Source organism: Pteropus vampyrus, unplaced genomic scaffold (assembly GCF_000151845.1).
Source record: "Pteropus vampyrus isolate Shadow unplaced genomic scaffold, Pvam_2.0 Scaffold4, whole genome shotgun sequence".
NCBI lineage: Eukaryota > Metazoa > Chordata > Mammalia > Chiroptera > Pteropodidae > Pteropus > Pteropus vampyrus.
In genome coordinates, this window is record NW_011888785.1 from 18,974,957 (window position 1) to 18,991,093 (window position 16,137).

General features: G+C 36.5%; 1 protein-coding gene across 1 annotated transcript; it reads left to right on the plus strand.

Annotated features, from left to right (window-relative positions):
* Positions 1-7,790: 7,790 nt before the first annotated feature.
* On the plus strand, positions 7,791-12,442 carry STEAP4 (STEAP4 metalloreductase). Its single transcript, XM_011364020.1, has 4 exons — positions 7,791-8,247; positions 8,915-9,442; positions 10,698-10,862; positions 12,200-12,442. Exons 1-4 carry the CDS (start codon positions 7,795-7,797, stop codon positions 12,440-12,442), a joined length of 1,389 nt encoding a protein of 462 aa, XP_011362322.1. The 5' UTR covers positions 7,791-7,794.
* Positions 12,443-16,137: the final 3,695 nt, after the last annotated feature.

Sequence of the window (16,137 nt, forward strand, 5' to 3'; positions counted from 1 at the left end):
TGGGAAGCTCTTCATCTGTCCTTCAATTCTAAATGATATTATGCTGGGTAGAGTAATGGTTGTAGGTCTTTGCTTTTCACCACTTTGAATATTTTGTGCCAATCCTTTCTGCCCTGCAAAGTTTCTATTGAGAAGTCAGCTAGAAGTCTTATGGGAGCTCCTTGTAGGTAGCTGATTGCTTTTTTCTTGCTTCTTTTAAGATTTTCTTTGTCGTTAACTTTTGACATTTTAATTATGGTGTGTCTTGGAGTTTAGGTTCATCTTGTTTGGGACTCTCTGCACTTCCTGGGCTTGTATGTCTATTTCTTTTGCCAGGTTAGGGAAGTTTTTCATTATTATTTCTTCAAATAGGTTTTCAATTCCTTGCTCTCTCTCTTCTCCTTCTGGTACCCCTATGATGCGAATGTCGGTATGCTTGATGTTGTCTCAAAGGACCCTTAAAATCCTTATTTGGGGGGATTCTTTTTTCTTGTTGCTGTTCTAATTGGGTATTTTCTTATTCTTTATCTTCTAAATCACTGATTTGATCTTCTGCTTTATCTAATCTACTATTGATTCCCTCTAGTGTATTCTTCAATTGTTATTGTATTCTTCATTTCTGAATAGTTATTTTTTATGTTTACTCCATTTTTATGTTTTCTATCTCTTTAAGTTCTCACTGAATTCATCTATTCTTTTCCTAAGCTGATTGAGCATCCTTATAACCATTGTTTTGAACTCTATATCTGGTAGAATTGTTGTCTCCATTTTGTTTAGTTCTTTTTCTGGAGCTTTGTTCTATTCTTTCATTTGGGACATGTTTCTTTGTCTCCCCATTTTGGTTGCCTCCCTGTGTTTGCTTCTATGTATTAGAGCTGCTATTTCCTCTGGTCTTAGAAGAGTGGCCTTATGTAGTAGGTATCCTGTGGGGCCCAGTGGTGCAGTCTCCCCTGTTACCTGAGCTGGGTGCTCCATGTATGTCCCTTGTGTGGGTTTTATGTACCCTCCTATTGTAGTTATGCCTTGGTTGCTGTTTGCACATTAATGGAACTGCCCCTCAGGCTTATTGGTTATGAGGACTGGCCATCACTACAGTGAAGGATATGCTTCAGTAGGACTCTGGTGCCTGCCCAGTCTGTTCTTTGAGTGTGCTGTCCTTGGACGCAGCCCCAGCTGGTGTTCCATCTCAGTCTGAAGCCAGCCACGAGGTGTACAGGTCCTGGGGCCTCCTGGGAGGGGCCCCACTGCAGGCAGAATTCAGCTGAAGCCTTTGCCGTGCCCAAGGCCACCTTGTATGAGCTACCAAGCAATCCCAAAATGGCCACCACTCCAGGTGGGCTTGGAGATACCTCAAGAGGTCAAGCCTCAAACCAAGGCTGGCTGTCACTAGTAGGGCAGAATGTCTTTAATAAAGGTTTCATTCAAATGATAAACAGGATATTGTATGGCACTATGTAAGAGTGGCTGTTAAGGAGCATCACCATAGATTTGTGGGTAGATTTGATCTAACTATAATTTTGTGGCTCGTGGAAGACTTTTCAAGGTGTCCTTGAGAGAATTACATGAGCAAAGCTTACCTGCAATTTGACACCAAGTCTTCAGTCTGGCTTCCTTGACTCTCTTCTTGTGAGGCCTGCATGACATTCTTGCCTCTGGTTTTTGTAAAAATAGGAATTCTAGCCGCTCAGACCCAGCCAGTAATTACTTAGGAGAAAAACTATAGAGCAGGTGAAATGTTTCTGCATTCCCTTGCAACACTGTTCCACACTCTGTTCTCTCTTTCTCTCCCTACAATCCTTCTCAAAAAAAAAAAAGAAAAATCCTTGTCTTTTTCCACTTCCAGTGGTTCTCAGCCCTGGGTGCTCCTTAAAATTGATTATTTGATTTAGTTAGTTAGTTTGTTTTTTTTAATGTCTGGGCTCTCCCTTAGGCTATTGATTCAGAATCTCAGCAGGTTGTACCCTAGCATTTAATAGCTGCCCAGCTGATTTTAATGTGTGACCAGGGAGGAGAACCACTGTAGCAGGCCATTAACTGAAAGCTAACAGGCAATGGTTTACATTCTTGGCTCTGCAGTACAATCATCTGAGCTGATTTAAAGAAAAAACTGCCTGGGCTCTACCCTAGACCAATTGATTCAGACATTCCAACAGTCTGCTCATCAGTGTTTTCTAAAAGCTCTCCGATGAATCAAGGATGAGAAACACTGGTTTCTAGTGTAATCCTGCGCAGAGATATTTGCATTTTATAAGCCTTAGGGATTCTAAAAAGTTGCTTTGAGGAATGAGTGAAAATGCTGGAAAGAGTGCCTGGAAAGCTGTCTGTGCCACCACCCATTTCTTCACTCTTCGCATCCCCTCCAAACCTAACTCTGGAGATGGTCTTTCTTTGTCTACTTATGATTTTATTATGGCTCCAAGCACACTATTTCTATTACTCAAAATTGTGTGTTGTGATATCAATAGTTTTATCTTTATAGCTGTTTTTGATTATCTCTATTTTTATGTGATTTTTTTTTTTTGCATTTTGAGTTTGTGTAGATATGAAAAATTGAGCAAGTTTAAAAACCAAGAAGACTTCTAATAATGTATGTAACTGAGGTTGAATCTTTACATAAAATATTTTTCCTTAATTGGTATTTTCTGTGGATTTCTCAGAATAAAAGATATAAGAGGAATACATGGCTAATTCAAGGCTAATTGTTTTCTCTCAGGCATATCTGCACTAGAGAGAGGGGAAGATTTTCTTTGCTTTCTCTTCTACAAATTGTCTTATACACATAATTATTTTTATACTTTCCTCTTCATTCTGTGAGAACACTAGGGGAAACAGAAAATGGCCCATTTTCCAAGAGCAAGGCAAGAAAGTGCCCACCTTCTAGATGGGACATGGTTGGATTGTTGAACCTTGCTCTTTCTAAGAGGAATGGGGAATAGGATCTATTGCAGGGCCGGGGAGGGGAGGAGGGCCATTTTGCCTCTGGCGGCTGATACACTTCAAATTTTTACTTTAATATATTCTCTGAAAGAGGTTTATGCATATACAGAAATACACTGCTAGGATGAAAAGAAGTTCATCATACAACTTTAACTTTGTATTCATTTATCAGATATATGTACATTGCTGTTATGCTTTAGTATGAATCAGTATTTTAATACAGCCTTTGATTATGTCCTAAACAAAACAAATATGTTGCATTGTATTTTTGGAATATGTTAAAAAGCATTGATTTAAAATATACAATTATATATGTGTATATACGTGTGTGTGTGTGTGTGTGTGTGTGTGTGTGTGTGTGTGTATAAATAAACGAGGTTACTCTAACACTTACATTGAAAGGCAAAGGAACTAGATTATCTAAAACAGTTCTGAAAGTAAAAAAGTGGGAAGAATCAGTTTACCCAATTTTAAGACTTACTATATAACTACAGAGGCCAAGGGTAGACACATAAATCAGTGGAACAGAGTAGAGAACCAGAAATAGACCCCCACATGTGCAGATGACTGATTTTTGACAAAGGTGCAAATGCAATTCAAAGAAAGAAGGATGATCTTTTTAATAATGATAGAAAAGTAATTAGATATTGATAGGCAAAAAAACCAACCAAACAAGAACCTTGGCTTAAACCTCACACTTTGTACAATTAACTCGAAATAGATAATGAATTTAAATATAAAATACAAAACTTTAAAACTTTTAGAGAAAATATTTAGGACCTAGGGCTTGGTGAATAATTCTTAGACATGGCATCAAAAGCACAATCCATAAAAGAAAAAAACAATATACTGAATTTCATCAAAGTTAAAAACTTTTGCTCTTTGAATGACACCGTTAGAAAGATGAAAAAAACAAGCTATAGACTGGAAGAAAATATTTGAAAACTACATATCATACAAAGGACTCATATTTAGAATATATAAAGAATTATAAACACTCGACAGTTAAAAAAACAATCCAATTAGAAAACTGCAGTATATATATACTTTTTACCAAACAAGACATTCAGGTAGCAAATAAGCAAATGCAGTCCATACCATGAACCACAACTTGACAATAAATAAGAAAGAACTATTGATATTTGCACCAACTTGGATGGATCTCAAGGGCATTACTCTAAGTTAAAAAAAAAAAAAAGTCAATGTGAAAAGTTCACATTTTGTGGGATTTTATTTATATAACATTCTCAAGATGACAAAATTATAGAGTTAGAGAACAGATTAATGGTTTCCAAGGGCTGGGGGAGGCAGAGAGTGGGTAAGTATGACTATAAAGGGATAGTACTGGAATAGCTCTGTATCCTGATTGTAGTAGTGGCTACATGAACCTACACATGGGATAAAATGACATAGAAATATACACACACTTTGTACCAATGTCGGTTTCCCAGTTTTTTCTATTCTATTATAGCTTTGTAAAATGTTACCAGTGGAGGTGTTAACCAATAAAGATCTGAAGATGTAAAACAAATTAAAAGTTTATTTGGGGTCTTAAAGGATTCAGATCCTGAAACATAGATTCAGGTTGCAACCCAAGTTGCCTTGTAGAAGGCAAAAAATACAAAGTGTAATTCTTTCATGCAAATGAAGGATTGCTGGCTAGGTTAGCAGAGATTGTTTAGTTCTGATATGCAAATGGGGGTGGTGAAAACTACAAGGAGGAGGTAAAGTCCATATGTGTCCATAGAGTAGTTATTCTAGGATATTTATGAGTCAGCCTTGAGCTGAGTTTAGCAACAGGTTTAGCAATTTAGCAGCTCTAAGAACCGAGGCACAAGATGTGCATAGGCTCCACTTCCTTAATAGCCTCCTGACTTTATCTTACATAAAGTGACTCTCTTAGCAATGCTTATTCCATTTTTTTTTCCATTATCAGAGGAAATAGTGAAGAATACACAGGGACCTCTTGTACTATCTTTGCAATTTTCTGTGAATTTATAATTATTTCAAAAGAAAAGATTTTTTTTGTTGTTAATAGCAGATTGGTTGACTATAAACATTTAAAATATGCAAGTTTTGTAATCCTGTTTGGACATTTCCATGGTTTTAATATGTTAAAATCCTCTGAAGCTGGAAGTGGCCTGGGCAGCTCTGATATCTCACCTGGGAGAAGTAAAATGCGCACTCCAAGCGGCCCTCACAACCTGTGAGTGCTGGGTGGGGAATACCCCAGAAAAATGAATGCTTCCTTAGGTTAGCAAGGCCTAGAGTGGGATCTGTAGACAGAAGGAGATGATGGGCAAGACTCTACATGACACACTTGGTCCCTCTTATCACACGCACACACACACACACACACACACACACGCACGCAAGCGTGCGCATTTCAGTGGCAACTGCCACCATGGCTTTTGCAGTCATCTTTGCCATCTTCGCATCCGCATCATTGATTACCAATCTCTAATCTCTGCAAACACCCTTGTAGGATCACTTTACCTGTCTTGGCCTTCCTCCTCTCAAGGAGCCTCTCTGGGAAATGCTTCCATAGGAGGTAAAACCAGTCCTGGAGATTTTCCAAACCAGGAGATATTCTTGTGTTTCCTGTTAAGGAACTGAGGTTTATAAAGAAATGAGGAAAGAGAAGAGACCACTGTGTTATGTTATAACTATTTTAACCCATTTTTCCTTTAATAACTCTGCTTCTTGTTTGCCACCTTTCTTATTTTCTTTATTCCTTCCATCCTACATCTAAGAGTAAAATAGGACTAGGAAACCTTTTTTAAAGTCTTCAAACAAGAAAACTTACTACCTCCATAAACCCATGTTTACACATGGGAACTATTTTGAATTACAAATACTATGAAATGAGTGTAACTTTTTTCTTTAGTGTAGTATTTACCGCAAAGTACATCTTCAACTTACCTCCCTTGTGGTTTAGAATATGCATACATCTCATTTTTATATACTCCTATTTTTAGGATATTTTCCCAAGAGTTTGAAATTCAATTCTTCTACATAATTACTAACTTTTTATTTTTACATGTTATTTCATCATCCCAGTTATGGTAACCTTAGGTCTGATCATTTTTTTTTCCATAAAAAAAAATCAAAATATTATATTATCCTGGGTTGATTTGCAAGCAGAACTGTGACAAAGGCTTGTGTGCAAATAGTTTATTGGGGAAGTGATTTCAGGAAACAGGAGTGAAGGGCAAGGAGCATAAACCAGAGAAGGTGAAAAAGATAAGACAAGAGGGCATTAAGTTGGCCACTGCTACAAATGAGTGGTGTTCTAATCCATTGGGACTTTCTGAGGAACCTTATGAAATATATCAGAACTCTCTGCCAGAATATGAAAGGAGAAGCACTTATCTATGGAGTCCCTGTTGGTCTGAGTGCTACACAGATACAAGTATCAGAAATGCCTCAGGATAAAAACCAGGAGACACGAGATGTGGGGTCCCAAAATGAGCTATTAGGCAGTGGAAGCTGAGCAGAGCTCAGTTCTGCCCAAGTACTAGAAATAGAACCAGGAGGATCTGATGTGGAGCTCAAGATGTGTCCAACACAATTACCAACCTTAGAACTTCCATACATTGATAAAGAGTAACTAACTGCCCAATGGAATAATTATATTTAGCTCTATTAAGTCAGCCAATAATATTTTAACATCATCTTATTGGTTTTGTATCTTCAACTTGCCCAGTGATGTCTCTGAAAGTTCAAGAGTGAAAATAAATTTTAATGGTTGGGGTAACAGCCCAAGTGTGTTACGTTGGATTGCCAAGCTGCATTTTAAGAAAGAAATATCAAAATAAAATGTGAAAGAATTACAAATGAGAGAAATTCACACTTGAGCTGTTTTTACATCTATGTTTTGATAAAGTCATACGCTCTAAAGCCATTTCATGTAGAGTTTTATTTTTAAGAAGTGGGGAAAGCAGAAGTTTCTTAAGAATAATTGAATGCTGTTTCAGATAAATTTTAAGTATTTCCAATAAACACAGTTATAGGAGCATAATTAACCCTTAATTTACAGAATATAAAGGTTACATTAATTAGATAATTAATAGGTTGATTAATTTAATAATTAATGGGTTATTAAGTAATCTAATAATAACCAATTTATTGTCTCAAGAACTATTTTAAGATGCCTTAATTCATTTGATCCTTGCAAAGTCTCTAAAGTAGATACTACCCAGATCTCATTTTAAGGATGACACTGAGACACAAAGAGTTTGAATAACTTACCAGAGGTCACACTGCTCATAAGAGGTGGAACAACAACAAAAAATAGTACTGTATAGTCAATATCTTCATTAAAAAAAAAAAAAGTTTACGGCAATTTAGATTAAATGAACACAGTGGCCAAATAGTCAAAATAGAGTCTGGAATCACTCTCTCTTTGCAATAATTAAGATGATCCAAGTGAAAATAATCAGTAAAGACATCATCCATCTCATTACAGGACACCAGCCACTTGATCGAATCTTTATTTTGCTTGTAAATATTCATCCCTGTATAAAGAGAGAAAAATAATATATTAGGATAAAAGAATAAAGAATTGAGGGGACAGCCAGGCAGACTGAGAATTTTTGTAACTAAGCGTACAATAAATGTAATATCATTGCAAAACATGTCCACAGTAAGTGTCTTGGTTTTTCACTGCATCTCTTTATCCAGCAGAAGTTTTCCACCAATGATTTTGTTGACTAAAACCCATATAAGAATATATATGACAATTTTTACTGCTTCCAAATTTTGTGAATACCCTTAATTCAGAAGCTTAGAACAACATCAGTCAACCACTGTTTCCTGGAAGTAACTCTCATTAATTTTTCATACTTTGTTGGATATTTGTGTTATTATCTTTCAGTTATGGAGAAAACTACAGATACATTTCCTCTTACTATGAATTCTTCAGAAGAACAAGGGACTGTGTGTATTTTTGGAACTGGAGATTTTGGAAGATCACTGGGACTTAAAATGCTCCACTGTGGTTATTCTGTTGTTTTTGGAAGTCGAAATCCCCAGAAGTCCAGTCTGCTGCCCAAAGGTGCAGAGGTCTTGAGCTATTCAGAAGCAGCCCAGAAATCTGACATCATATTCCTAACAATCCACAGGGAGCATTATGATTTTCTCACAGAACTAACTGGAGTTCTCAATGGCAAAATATTGGTTGATGTCAGCAACAACCTCAAAATCAATCAGTACCCAGAATCTAATGCAGAGTACCTTGCTCAGCTGCTGCCAGGAGCTCACGTAGTAAAAGCATTTAACACCATCTCAGCCTGGGCTCTCCAGTCAGGAGCACTGGATGCAAGTCGGCAGGTAAGATTAAATGATAAATTTATGCTCAGTCTTTAAAAAGTGAATGTTTTAATGTGTATTTACCTCAAAGATTCCAAAATATAATTCCAAAATAAAATACTGACTAAACATTTCATACTGCTGATATCTATGTGCCATGAATAGTTCTCTTGGGTTTAACCAAGCAGGGTAGTCAATTGTGATTTATTTCCCACTGTCTGTACTCTCAGCTTTTAGTTTGATGGAACCCAATGGCGTCAGTCTCTGGAGGCCTTTTGTCAACACTGGAAGAATAACACAACTAAATTATTGATGGATATCCTTTCCATTCCCATTACCATTGTATAAAACTTGTTCCATTTATTCACTGAGATTAGAAACAATCCATAAATGATGCAACACCCCCAAATACAAAAGAAAGATCCAACTATTCACACTGTGGAGAACCACATCTTATCATATTAGTGTGGTGTGCCTAAAACCAGTCTCAACTTGAAACCCTGGTACTTAGTTATCCAGTACACTTGTGCAAGTTTGAAACATTATCTTGTTAAATGCGTTGATTCAATATCCTTGTTTGAAAAGCAGTTCACTACTACATGTCTTTGTTCTGAGTGGTACTTAATATAAACTTTCACCATAATTACTAAAGAAAGAATAAATACAAAATGAATTATCTTTAACCCAGGTGTTTGTCTGCGGAAATAACAACAAAGCCAAGCAAAGAGTGATGGATATTGTTCGTACTCTTGGACTGACGCCATTGGATCAAGGATCTCTCAAGGCAGCCAGTGAAATTGAAAACTACCCACTGCAACTATTTCCAATGTGGAAGTTCCCCTTCTATTTGTCTGCCGTTCTGTGTGTCTTCTTCTTTTTCTACTGTGTTGTAAGAGAAGTAATCTACCCTTATGTTTATGAAAACAAAGATAACTCATTTCGCATGGCTATTTCCATTCCAAATCGTGTCTTTCCAATAGCAGCACTTACACTGCTTGCTTTGGTTTACCTCCCTGGTGTTATTGCTGCCATTCTGCAGCTGTACCGAGGTACGAAATACCGCCGATTCCCAGACTGGCTTGACCACTGGATGCTCTGCAGAAAGCAGCTTGGCTTGGTAGCACTGGGATTTGCCTTCCTTCACGTCCTCTACACACTTGTGATTCCTATTCGTTATTATGTACGATGGAGGTTGGGAAACCAAACCACTACCCAGGTAAATCTCTATTCACTTGTATTCTCCTACTCCTTAAATCAAAGAGGAATCTTGCTATGTCATATTCCATTCCCAATTATAGGAAATCACTCTTCTAAGCATCTTTATATTTTAAAGTAACTAGAATTAGACACCTCATGACTGTTTCTTTGTTTTGTTTTTAATGAATCCAGTTGAGGTCTCATACAACTCTTGAGAATGAAAGTTAACTTCCCAGGTTCACTTGGGTTCAGATCTGTAGTGCTAAGACTGCCTGGGATCATGACAAACTGAAAGATTTGGTGGCTCAGGAAAACTTATGACACCTACTTATATTCCTTTGGGGACAGTCAATAAATGTAAATCAGTGTGTTTTCAAGCTTCTATTTTTATGCATGCTACTTGCTTTTGGAAGTCAGAACCAACTATCTTATAAGGGGGCTGGTCCAATATGTTTACAGGAATGTAGACAAATTCACAAAAGGGTGCTTATAACTCCATTAACATTTGACTTGAGGGAAATTGTCACCAATTTAGCTTAGAAAACTAAATAATTCTGAGCAAATGTCAGGTAATATATTCTGTAGAGTCAAAAATTCAGAGAGAATCAAGTCAGGGAGTCTAAAAGCAGTCCCAGAGGAAGTGCTATATATAAGTTCTAGTTTGGAAATAACTGGTTTTGATCAACCTTACTTCAGTCTCAAAGTTTATTAGTCAATAACTCATTGATGGTACTTCTGTGGTTTTCTCTACATTACTTCCCCCAACAAATACAGGGGAAGTTCTTGGGTAAGAATCACATTTACTCTTAATCTGTAGTGTGACAGACTTGATTCTATATTACAACATAATAAACCTGAAAGAACTCAGACATTGTGTGTGTGAATAATCAGCATGTAAAACAAAAAAAAACAGAATTTTGATGTAATCATTTGAGAACATCAAGTTTTGCTTGGAGAACAAGAAACCATATGGTAAAGAAGGTTTAAGTAAAAGTTTACTTTGTTTTAGGATGTATAGGGTTGATTAAAACTCCCTATATGACTCCTAGAGTCAAGTATAATAATGAAGTCCCAGCAGAACCAATTAGTTTTTCTACCAAAAACATAATTTCTAAGTGCATTTTTACAGTGATTTGCAAATGATTATTAAGAAATGTCATATAATTTGCCTTGAGCAAATAAATAAACCATGCAGAGATATTGTCAGTCCCCTTCAAAGTTTGGGCCGTTTGTAAAAAAATGTAATTTTTAAAATTGCTTATAATTTTTCTTAGGCAATATCCAAGAAAGAAAATCCATTTAGTACCTCTTCTGCCTGGCTTAGTGATTCATACATGGCCTTAGGAATTCTTGGATTTTTCTTGTTTGTGCTCTTGGGGATCACTTCCTTGCCATCAGTTAGCAATGCGGTCAACTGGAGGGAGTTCCGATTTGTCCAGGTGAGGACTTCAAGATCTAATTTACTTTTATTGCAAAATGAGTCTGGCTTTACAAATATTCTTATTCTTCTCTCATACCATGCATAAATTTTCATTTTGCTCCATCACTTCCCTAGCAATCTCATAAAAATAGCAATTGAAACAAGTTCAAATTAGAAAACGCTAAACTCTGGTACCAAAAGGCAGATTCCATAATGGTTTGATTTCCTAGCAGGACATCCCTTGCCAAGATTCCTGACTACTCCCACAGCCACAGCTATGGGTATAGAGTGAAAAGCACCAACAACTATTAAACTTTGTATGTGGAGGTGTACTAGGTATAAGGTGAAGAAAAACTCAAAGACAAAATTTCTACTTCTGAAATCAACCTTAGAATATAGATACTTTGATATGTAAAGGCATATATTAAAGTTTAAAACCTTTGAAGCAAGAAATGCTAGAATGTCATCATACCAGACAGACTCAGTGCTGGCCTGTAAGAAGGAAAACGATTTCTTCCCACAGATAAACTACCAGACACGGTTAGTAACTATTCTCATAGACCAGTGGTACTCAAATTGTGGTACCTAGACCAGCAGCATCAGTATTACCTGGGATTTTGTCAGATACACAAATATCCTGGACCCACTAAGACACAATGCATCAGATGCTCTGGACATGTGACCCAGGAATTTGTTTTGACAAACTCTCCTGATGACTCTGATGAATGTTCACTGTGAACCAGTATAATTACTAACTGAAATTAGATTTGAAAATATAGAACTATTTGAATTTCAAAAGTCTTGCAGTTTGTCCCAGGGACAAAATGCAGTCAACGTTTTCTCATGTTAACAGTTATTCAAGGCATTAAGATAGAAATAAACATTTAGCTTTAGTATTTAGGCCAAGCAAACAAAAGTAAAGTTCGGTAATTGCTCTTTATCGTGATAGAAATTAGCTAGCATCTGCTCTTAGTCAGTAACAGAGACTGCTGTGGTGCTTCTTGAGAACCTACTGTGTCTTAATCATCTCTGGCCTCCAGAAAAGGTGTTTTAACATTTGGAAAGAAGGCAAGGTAACTCACTTATCTTAACTAAAGAGTTTACTCCTAGGAAACTGTCCCATTCTGCCAGGTTAAGATGAAACCACCATGTTATTTGTAAGAACAATCATTTTTAAGTAAAATATTTATCATCCTGAAGGAGGGTTAATGCTTTCTTCAGTACTTAGCAGAGTGTTCTAAATATGATAGGTTTCAAAGATTTGTAGTTGTTAATAAATATCCTTCATTAGCTAAGAGTGTTTTGCTTTAAAATGTAAATAGCGTCAAAGTACATATTTTTTTTTCTTGCTTATAGTCCAAACTGGGTTACTTGACCTTGATCTTCTGCACAGCCCACACTCTGATATATGGTGGAAAGAAATTCCTCAGTCCTTCGATTCTCAGATGGTGTCTTCCTTCAGCCTACGTGATAGCACTCATCATTCCTTGTACCGTGCTAGTGCTCAAGTTCATCCTTATCCTGCCATGTGTCAACAAGACCCTCACAAGGATCCGCCAGGGCTGGGAAAGACACTCAAAAGTCTCAAATTGGCATTGAATAGAAAAACAGATATTTAAAGCAAATTTCAATTCCCCCTGACTTCTCAACCTAGAGTTCTGTATTCTATGTTTAGAGAAGAATGGGCACAGTTAAGAAAGCATTCTTTTCTCACAATGGTCTGAAGTTTGTGAACAGAAAAGAAAATGTTGTCAGACAGTTGAGAAATTGGAAGAGAACACCATTTTATCTCAGATTAGTGATGAATTAGTGTAGGTCCCTGCTTCTTTTCCCCGAGGCAGCGGGGCTGAGGTCCAGATTAGGTTTGTGGCTTCACACTCAGAAGCTTCTCATTGTGCCTCCCAAGCATAATCTAATGTTTTACAAAATCCAGGGGAAGTATATGCAACTTCCTTCTCTGGTTCAAGGGCTGAGTGGAAAGGAAGAGAAAACAGTAAGGTGGTGGCCACTGATAAAGACTTTATGACCTGTGTCTGGAGATGAGAGCCAAATGAAGTAAAAGGAAAGATTTGTTTTGTTTTTTTTTTTTTCAACGTGAAGGTGATTATAAATATTGTCCTAGAGAATTCTGTAGTTAAATATGCTCTTTGATTTTGCTTTTACCAATATGAATGTGTACAGTGAGAATTATTTTACAACACAACAAAAATATCACAGTATATGCAAATCTATACAGTTGTCATAAGATTCCTCCTCTTCAAGGAATAGGTGTAGGAAAGATTGAGTTAAAATTGAGGGATACCCGCTTGGATTTTCTCAAAGAACTATAAGCAAGGAAAGTTTGATAAAAGCCCTTGCACAAAAAGTTCAAATAAGCCAGAATTTTAAATAGCAAGCTAAATAAGTTTTGTGAAGTTGCACTAGATAAGGTTTTGTTTTGTTTTAGGTATTGTGGTATGCTTTGTAAATAATGTATTCCAAATATTTCAATATTAATCACTTATGAAATGAATTTCTTGTATAAAAAGGTAGTTTCTATAATTTGTCATAGTTCATTATAATTTTAAGCAGTGAAATTAAATGAATAATGAAAAGTATAAGTTTGATGCACGGATGAGAATTATGGAAAGTCTTAGGGCAGAGAGATGTGAGCAGTAGCTGTTACGTGACACTTAGTTCTTTCTCAGATTCTTGCTGGAATGCAAGATGATTCTCTGTTTTTCTGTACTAAGAGTTCCATTTCCAAGATGACCTTCAGCAGGATTAGCCCTCCTGGCTCATACATGTTGCTAAAAGGAGCCTTATGTAAGATCTTCCCACATACCAAAATAACCAAAATGCTTTGGGTTTGACATTTTTCCACCTGCTCTATTAAGATCATTTATTTTTCTCTTTTTTACTTTTATTATCGTATTCTATATGACATATGAAGTGATTAAAATATATTAAAATATCACCCATAATCCAGGATATTTTTCTATAAAACTTTTTGTAAATAGTTCTATCCATACTGTATATTCAATTTTATACCTTTCCTTTTTTACATAATGTGTTAGCGGCTTTGTTCTCTTACTTACATGGTATATGTATTTAATTAGTAGTTGCATAATACTACATCAAATGGGCACTTATTAATCACTGCCATCATTAAATATGTTGGTTACATTCATTTTTTACTAAAACAAATAACATTTCAAAGAATATCTTAGCACTTACAACTTTTTTACATATTTTCAATTATTTCCTCAGTATACTTGCCAAAAATTGGAATTACAAAACTAAAGAGCTTTTAATAGCATTTAATATATATTGCTAAATTATTTCTAAAGTGACCTTGTCAATATCACTGGCATTGGATGAGGGTGTGGTTTCATCATACCCTTATAGATTTTGTTTCATATTTCAATTTGCATTCACTGAGAAGATACACAGAACATATGATCCATTAATGTATCTTTGATCCATCCAAGCAAGGATACGATAAGCTGGAAGCCTGAACAGAGCTGTGCTGTGTGATGCTGATCCTGAAGCATCGATGAGAAAGACAGGAAAATGACACTACTCATCCACTCTATTTTATGTAAAACAGCCAAGTGTTTTAGGGTTGGAGCCTGCCCTTTGGCTAGAGAATTGGTTGATTAAAGATTAGGCACTATCTAAACAAGTTCAATAAGATTAGGCTGATCTAAAGAAAGCCTTTTGGGCTAACCATGCTCATTTTTAGTAAAACAGCAATATGTTTTTACTGGTTCACAGTTCATCACTAAAAATAGGAAATACCACACCTAGTAACAAAAGCTTTCCTGGAGTAAAATGGACTCTACTTTTATAATGCAGTAAAAATACTCTATCTCGGTACTTAAAGTAGAAGCTATCTATGAAGCCAGAGCTAAAGAGCGCCCCCGGTGGTTTGACATAACACTACATTGCCAGACCTGACCATTGGCCTCAACCGGAAAGGCTCCAAACCCCACCAGCTTGACCAGAGAAGGCAATTTTCTTTCTTCTCTCCTGAAGTCCCTACCTTCCCAAATCGTCAAACTAATTTGACCATCCTAACACAGCCAAATCCCACAGTTTAGTTAAGGTGGAAAGAATGAGTTTGGAACAGATGGAAATTGCCACATTGAGTGAACTGTATTCCTTTTAACAGATTCAAACTGTTTTACATAAAAAAAAAATTAGACTAAATGTCTTCACTGCTGGTGTGTTTCCTGTATTCTAGGAAAATTTTTACTAAGCTCATAGACCTTTTATTTTTATATGTTTAAAGACGACTGCTTTTGTAAATGTGTACTCATTAAACATTATTTAAAAAATATTTTCTAGTTTTATTTCATTCTGGTTTTGACTCATCTGCATTGCAAGGAAAGCGATGAAAAGATTGTGAATCACAGTAGTTTTAGCATCTGGAACTAAAAATACCTCTCCGCAGGGTAAAGAAAAAGGAGAGGTAGTACATGGGTTTTAAAGCACATTAATGGATTTGAAGCTTCATGCACTATATGCTTGAGTTCAGTGAGGAGATGCATTCCAATATCCTGCATGTTTCAGTTTTACCCTCAGAGAGGGGAGCACATCAGTTGGTCAAACTGATGGGTCCGAGCATACTACCTTACATTGGACTTCCTTTCCTCCAGGTGGATGCCACCTAGACAGGGCTAATGACTTGACAAGTGGACAGATTTCAGGTTGGATTTCAGCCTGTGGGACCTGACATTACAAGTGGACAGCTGCAGCCCCAAAGGGTGTTATCATTCTTTCAAAAGCAAAATAAAAACTGATAGAGAGCTGTCAATCTATAGTCAGCTAGAAGCAAATAGAAAATCCCCTACTCAAAATCTACTTCAATTCGAAATTGCATTAAACAGTTCTTCATGTTATTTATTGTTCAGGGATCACAGAAGAGCCAAGATAATGATGAATGTACATAATGAATTTTATATTTGGGATCTCAAAAGATGCTGGACCCCCTCTCCAAATCAAGGTAGAATGGCAGTCAAGGTGCTGCACACACCGCTCGCAATTTTCATTCTCCATCACCACAACCATCTTCCACACCACCACCTGTCTGTCTAACACACACACACACACACACACACACACACACACACACACACCAAAAATACCCTCATATGATCCAACTCCAATTTCCTACAATGATTTAGGATTACAATGTAGAAAAATCCTCTACTCTTTTAAAGAAGTGTTCAATAGAATTTAGGAAAGAGAATAAGTCACTCTTCTATGTATTACCTTTCCTGAAGCTTAAGGCAAAGCCCTAAACTCTTATA